The following is a 6,369-nucleotide window of genomic DNA, read 5'->3' on the forward strand; positions in this document are numbered from 1 at the left end:
AAAAAAAAAAAAGAAGAAGAAAAGAAATAACGAGTGACTTGGGTTTCCCCCCCTTTATCTTCTTTTCTAAAAGTTTATTTTAAAACAAGAGGGCAGAGGGTGGTATAGGGAGAAAAATGAATTGCGTTACCCTGAAAGAGGCAGTTTCAGGGAGGTTGGCGGGGATAGATTTTTTTTTTTAATATATATATCATTTTATAGGATTTGTTTTGCTTCTGTCTCTCTCTCTCTCTCTCTCTCTCATTTCACAGGGCTCTAGCCCTCACTATCTCCTGTGGCGGGCTCAACAGGGCAGTCCTCGCTCGTGAAAGAAAAAGCGTGCGAGTCACAGGACCGTGAGAGCGTGAGAGCCTGCCCACCCGCCCGCCACCCTGGCTCCCTGCCCTCACCCCCTGTGGCCACCATCACGCTCTCGCCAGACAAAAAGAAAAACCAAACAACAGAACAGCCTCAAACAGAACAAAATGGGAAAAAAGGAAGAAAAAAAAAAAAAGATTTTCACAGATGAAGAAGTTCACATTCATTCGATTCATTGAGCCTGCGGAGAGGGGAGAGATAGGAACGGGTCACTTCAGAGGGGGCGGACATGTGTCCTGAGGAAAGGCCATGTGCTCGCTTGCTTGCTGCCTGAGGGAGGATGGCGGAGGAGGGCCAGACAGAGAGAGAGAGAGAAGCAGAGGCAGAGTGGGAGGGGGATGGAGGGGAGGGCGTCTCCCGGCGCGTCATAACATCAACATTTCTGAGCTCACGGAGTCCCCACAACACCCCTGTGAGGTAGGTTGGAAGGTGGCAACGATCCGTCATGCCCACTTCACAGACAAGCCCGGGACACAGCAGTGGGTAGGCAGCCTCCCCACACCCTGCCCGGCGAGCCAGCACTGGCCCCACGCCGGCATCACCTGCCACAGTCACTTGGACACAGGGGAGGGGACCATGGGTCTAAAACTCCAAGAAGCAAAGGAACGAAACCCAAAAAGTAACGCAGAGAGGAAAACAAACTTTGTCTTTTCCCGAGCAGCCAGGTGAGGAGCAAGTTGGCGGCCCGACCAGCAGCCAGCAGCCCCTTGCGGCCTGCTGCCCCTCCCCCCCACTACCCACCAGTTCCAGAGTCCCGCCATGTCTTTCGGGCGTGCCCCCCACGTCGTGACAGCGTCACAGGAACAAGCAGGCTGGTGGCGGAGGCCTCTCCTTGAGCCTCTGGACCCAGCGAGCGCACCCCCGGCTGGCGGGGGCTCCCGGAGACCTCAGCCTGTGGCAGGCATCAGGGACACACCCCGCAGGGAAAGGGGTTGCCGGCACTGCCCACTAAAGCTGGGTGGACGGTGGCCGGGGGCTGGAAGGAGAAAGGAGGAGGAGGAGGGTGGCAGTTCCCACTTGCCTGCTGCTGTCCCTGCTGTGCGGGTGGCGGTTGGGGGCCGCCGGGCCCAGGGGTTTGTCCGTAGTAAGCTGCCTGCTGCCGATAATACTCAGCCCAGGCGGCGCTGTAGTCTGGCTGGGAGCCGGGGGGTGCACCTGGACCACCTCCAGTGGCCACTTGGGCTGTGAAGAGAAAATACAGTGAGGGGAGGGGTCGGGGGGTCCACCCGAAGCCCCCCGACCTCTCTGGCACCTGCTCTCACCTTGCTTCTTGTAGTATTCCTCCCAGGCCTTCGTGTAATCTTGCTGTGGGGGGGCTCCAGGCTGCTGTGGCTGCTGGCCTATGGGGGGCCAGGGTACCCACAAGGTAAGAGGTAGCTCAGGGGTGGCAGCATGCTCTCACTCTCCCCACTGCCACCACGGCGCTGTGCACTCACCCATCTTCTTGTAATACTCTTCCCAGGCCTTGGTGTAGTCCGACTGGCCAGTGGGTGGAGGCTGTGGGGGCTCACCCTGGGTTGGGGGGGCTGCGGGGGCCGGTGCGGGGCCCGGCACAGGGCCGGGGGGCTGCTGGTAGTAGTGGGAGTAGTAGGCGGCCCAGGCTGCATTGGGGTCAGCTGCGGCGGCTGCAGCTTTGTCTGAGGGAGGAAGGGGACCAGGCTCAGGGGTGAGGCAGCCAGACACTCGGCCCCACCCCCACCCCAGGGGCCAGCTACTTACTGGGGTCATGAGGGGCAGGCGGTTGCCACTGGGGGTATGTGTTACCCCACCCCTGAGGTGGGTATTGATGAGGAGGGGGGCCGCCCGCACTGCAGGATGAAAGGGGAGACACAAGTTAAGGTGCATTTCTGGATGGGGTTGCTGTCTAGGGATGGGTGGTTGGTGAGAAGGGGGTGTGAGGCCAGGCCCACCTCAAGACCCAACACCTCACTGCCCCAGTGGCTGAAAGGCAGAGACTAGGAATGCCAAGTGCAGGGCCATGCAGACTCATGCACATGAACAAGTACACGGTATCAGCACCTATAGCCACAGCAAACGCCCACAGGTTAGAAGTAGAGTTTATCCTGGGGGGCTGCAGAAAAAAGGGCTAGCTTCTTGAAAAACAAACCAACCTGCCACAGCAATCTTCCTGAAGACCGTTCCACCAACCCTCAGGGGCAGGGTGCCTCAGGAGTGGATGCACAGTCCGGAGGACCCCAGATCTGGCACTCTGGGGAGCGGTGGCCCAGGGTGGGACAAGGACAGCATTCACTAAGAGACAGCTAGCAGGAATACTCACTGTGGGGGTGCCCCTGGTGGGCCTTGATTGAAGGGCCCGGGGTTGAAGGGTCCCATTGGGCCGGCAGGACCGGGTCCTCCAGGACCAGGACCAACTGGACAGAGAGGACCCTACAGGAAGGAGCACAGGCCAGAGGTTAGTGGGGTAGGGCAAGTGGCGGCAGTCCCCCAACCCCAGGGTCCCTCTTGGCCCACCTCAATCTTCTCTTCAATGAGCTGCTTGGCATGGTCAATCTGCTGGGGTGAGCCCCGGATGATGAACAGCTTGAAGTTGGGGTCCCCATTGGGTGGCAGCTGCCGAGAGATCTCCACAAAAGCGCCTGTCTGCTGATTTATGGCTTTCACATTCTCACCACCTGGGGGTGGGGTGGGGTTGTAAAAAGGCACAGCGGGTGGTGGCCAAGGAGGGGATGTAGGGGGGATACTCACCTCGGCCGATGACCAGCCCACACTTGTGAGTAGGGATTGAGAAGGTCATCTCTCCACCTGGGGGTCCCCAGTTGCCTTGGCCTCTTCCTCGGCCCCGGCCCCCTGGGGGCATGCCTGGGCCGCCGGGGGGCCCTGGAGGACCACTCTGCAAGATTGGAGGGTCAGGGTGAGCCTAGATGTGATCCCGCGAGGCCAGGCCAGCCTAGGGCTGGGGGGAGGGGGACACCTACCCGGAGACTCTGGAGGAGATCGTTGATAATGCGTGCTGCGTGCTCACACCTGTCAGGGGGGCCCATGATGTGCGCCACCTTCTCAGGCCCCGTCCCGTCATCTGTGAGTAGCAAAGAAAGCCTCACCCACTGTCCTGCCTCACTTCCCCCAGACTTCTCACAGGGGCAAGCCCAGGGGCAGTGGGAAGCCCAAGTCTCTGAAGATGGAATTTGGGGTGTGGAAGGGGGTAGGCATAACAGGTTCCCAGGAGGACAGACTGACGAGGTGAGCACTGACCTTGTTTGAACTGTATCCGCACCCCAGCGTCATTCTGGATCTTCTTGATCATCTCCCCGCTCCGGCCAATGACCACCCCAACCGAGTGTCTAGGTACTGGCACCTGCAGGGAGGCGAGGGTGAGAAAGCCAGCTCCGTGTCTCCCTCTGCTGCCCGCTGCCCACTCTGGGAAGGCCCACACTCACATCAATGCCGCCACCGATGCGTGACCCGTACTCATTCCGGTCCCCAAAGCCGCCCTGGTCACGCTCCCGCAGAATGTCCATCACCATCTCACAGGCTTGCTGTGGACAGACGGGGCATGGTCCTCAGGGGGCGTGGTCCCTACAGCCTCAGGCCTGTGCACCACCCCCAGCGTGGGCTCACCTGCACTTTGTAGGGGTCCCCGATGATGCGCAGGGGCTTGTCCACATTGGTGTTCTGGGAGCCATCCTGGATGAGGATCATCTTGACCCCAGCTCGCTCCTGGGAAGCCAGGGGAAGGTGAGCGCTGGCAGCCTCTGGGATTAGGGGAGGCTCCTGGGGAGCAGCCCGGCCACCTCACCTGCAGCTGCTTGATGGTCTCCCCGCCTTTGCCAATGACCAGGCCGGCCTTGCCTGCAGGGATCATGATCTCCTGCACGGTGCCGTTCTGGCCCCCATTGGAGTTGTCGTGGAACTGCCCAGGGGGGCCCCCTCGGCCTCGAGACACAATGTCATCCAGCATCATCTTAGCTTTCCTGCAAGGAGGAGGAGGAAGCGCTCGGGGAGGGTAGGGTCCTCCGGGCCCACCCAGCTCAGAGGGAAGCAAGCATCCCAGGGAGAGCCCAACAAGGAAGGAGAAAAGGCACACGTGTCTCACGAAAGGAACAGGCAAGGAGGCTTACTGGACAGACTCGGGTGCTCCTGTGAGGGACACGCTGCGCTCTGGAAGGCCACCACTGTCTGCAAAGAAGGGGAGCCAGGGTCAGCGTCCTCCCTGGGAACACCTCAGAGACCCTGCCCACCTCAGCTCCTGGCAGCTGCCCCAGGGGAGGCCAAGAGCAGACTGCTTACAACTGCATGAGGACAGGGCTCTGAGGGACCCACAGCCCCATAGACAGCGAGTCACACCCTCCCATGGGCACCAGGAGCTCAGAGACGGGGAGGCATAAACTGGAGGAACTGGCCACCAGGATGAGTTGGCACTAAAGCCCAAGCCTGGTTGCACCACAGCTGCTGACCCCCAGGCTCAGGGTAGTCACCGAAGTCTCCTGCAGAGCCCATACCCTCCCTTCTCCCGCCTGCTGCTCACCAACGACCTCCACCAGGGCACACCTGGGATCACCCCCTCCCCCCTCCTCCAAGAGTGGTCTTCAGGCTCCCTGGTTGATACATGAGCTCCTCCATCCCCACTTGGCTGCCGTACCTGGAGAGATCTGGACCTTGCAGCCTGAGTCCTGCTGGATTTTGTTTATCTGCTCACCTCCTCGGCCAATGACTTGAGGTGAAGAAGAAAGGGAGACTGAGGGTGGGGAACCTCGAGGGTCCCCAGTCCCACCCAGGGAAAAAACAGTCACTTCCTGAACACCCTTCCTCCCAGGTCAGCCAAGGGACACCCAGAACAGAAACAGGAGGAGCCCTTTCAGAGATTAGGCTCCTGGGATGTGGGCCCCAGGAGACAATGGTATCTACCCCAAGGTGACAGGGACAGGCCACTGCCTGACACTTACTCAGTCCTACCATGCCGTCAGGGACCCTGTACTCTTCTGTCATCGAAGTCCTATAGGGAGACACCTTGGTCAGTTTGGGGCTGGGGGTAGGGACAGAAGCTGGCTCTGGAGGGTTTCTGGGACAGAGGTTCAGCCCTCACCTAGGGAGGATTACCCCAGAACCCTGACATCACCCTTCACTTCAAACAACAAAGAGCCAGGCCTCTGCAGAGGCTCTGTGTCCACGGCAGGACACCTGTCACTGGAGGCCTAGTTTTTCCCGTTTGTGCCTGAGAGGCAACCTGCCAACTCATTAACAGGACAGATCAGTCTCCCACATCCTCATTTGTCTCCTACATCATGCTCTTCAACAACCTTTGCCCACTAGACCAAAAAGGAACACTCCAGTCAGAGTTGGTTCCGACTCATAGCAACACTACAGGAAGGGGTAGAACTGTCCCGGTAGGTTTCCGAGGCAGTACATCTTCGAGGAAACAGACAACTCCATCTTTATCGAAGCAACTGGTGGATTCCGACTGGTGACCTTATGGTGAGCAGCCCAATGTGAGGCCCACGATGCCCCCCAGGGCTATATTGACCTGTTGGAGAACCCCCTTGTAAGGGACGTTAGTCACCTGAGCCTAAGCGGCACCACAAAAAGGCTAGAGAAGTCTCCAGGCTCCACCAGCGCACAGAGAACGAGCATGTGCGGAAGACAGTGGGAGCGGAGTTAACACCCACCCCATGACGAGACCTCAGGACTCAGGGTTGGTCCTCTGGGGCTCTATGCAGAGAACCCCTGCCATTGCCAGACAAGACCCCAACATACCTTGGAGGTGGGTGGACGGGCCCGAGTTGAGAGCTCATTGCTGCAAAGAGAAAGTCAAAGGAAGGTTGGCCAGGCCTCTTGCAGGGAACACCAATGTGGTCCAGCCCCTAGAGCCCCTCATCTCCACAATGTGCCTGGTTCCAGGGTTATCAAGACCTGGGCCCCCCAAAAGGTGAGCTGCGGCCTGCTCCATGTGCTTTTCTCCCAGCCAGGAAGCTTCAGGCCCACGCAACCCCTTGGACTTACAGTCTCCCTGGGCGGCCAGCTTCTTGCTCTCAGGTTGGTCTGGAAAGAGAGAAA

The 6,369-nt window shown here is 59.3% G+C and overlaps 1 protein-coding gene across 1 annotated transcript in view; it reads right to left on the reverse strand.

Annotated features, from left to right (window-relative positions):
* Positions 1 to 44: 44 nt before the first annotated feature.
* LOC101642409 (KH-type splicing regulatory protein) overlaps positions 45 to 6,369 on the reverse strand; it is a 14,915-nt gene continuing 8,590 nt past the window's right edge. The window contains exons 3-19 of the mRNA XM_013007686.2: positions 6,316 to 6,354; positions 6,070 to 6,109; positions 5,262 to 5,311; positions 4,958 to 5,029; positions 4,437 to 4,494; positions 4,115 to 4,289; positions 3,937 to 4,035; positions 3,756 to 3,854; positions 3,571 to 3,673; positions 3,294 to 3,394; positions 3,064 to 3,208; positions 2,830 to 2,990; positions 2,636 to 2,745; positions 2,077 to 2,165; positions 1,794 to 1,994; positions 1,620 to 1,697; positions 45 to 1,539 (exon numbers count right to left, since the gene is read on the reverse strand). Coding sequence (XP_012863140.1) covers positions 1,262 to 1,539; positions 1,620 to 1,697; positions 1,794 to 1,994; positions 2,077 to 2,165; positions 2,636 to 2,745; positions 2,830 to 2,990; positions 3,064 to 3,208; positions 3,294 to 3,394; positions 3,571 to 3,673; positions 3,756 to 3,854; positions 3,937 to 4,035; positions 4,115 to 4,289; positions 4,437 to 4,494; positions 4,958 to 5,029; positions 5,262 to 5,311; positions 6,070 to 6,107 — 1,857 coding nt within the window. The 5' untranslated portion in view covers positions 6,108 to 6,109; positions 6,316 to 6,354 and the 3' untranslated portion in view covers positions 45 to 1,261. The remainder of the gene's footprint in view (positions 1,540 to 1,619; positions 1,698 to 1,793; positions 1,995 to 2,076; positions 2,166 to 2,635; positions 2,746 to 2,829; positions 2,991 to 3,063; positions 3,209 to 3,293; positions 3,395 to 3,570; positions 3,674 to 3,755; positions 3,855 to 3,936; positions 4,036 to 4,114; positions 4,290 to 4,436; positions 4,495 to 4,957; positions 5,030 to 5,261; positions 5,312 to 6,069; positions 6,110 to 6,315; positions 6,355 to 6,369) is intronic.

Source organism: Echinops telfairi, unplaced genomic scaffold, assembly GCF_000313985.2.
Source record: "Echinops telfairi isolate 266 unplaced genomic scaffold, ASM31398v2 ScPeMD7_7459;HRSCAF=8497, whole genome shotgun sequence".
In the NCBI taxonomy this organism is placed as follows: Eukaryota; Metazoa; Chordata; class Mammalia; order Afrosoricida; family Tenrecidae; genus Echinops; species Echinops telfairi.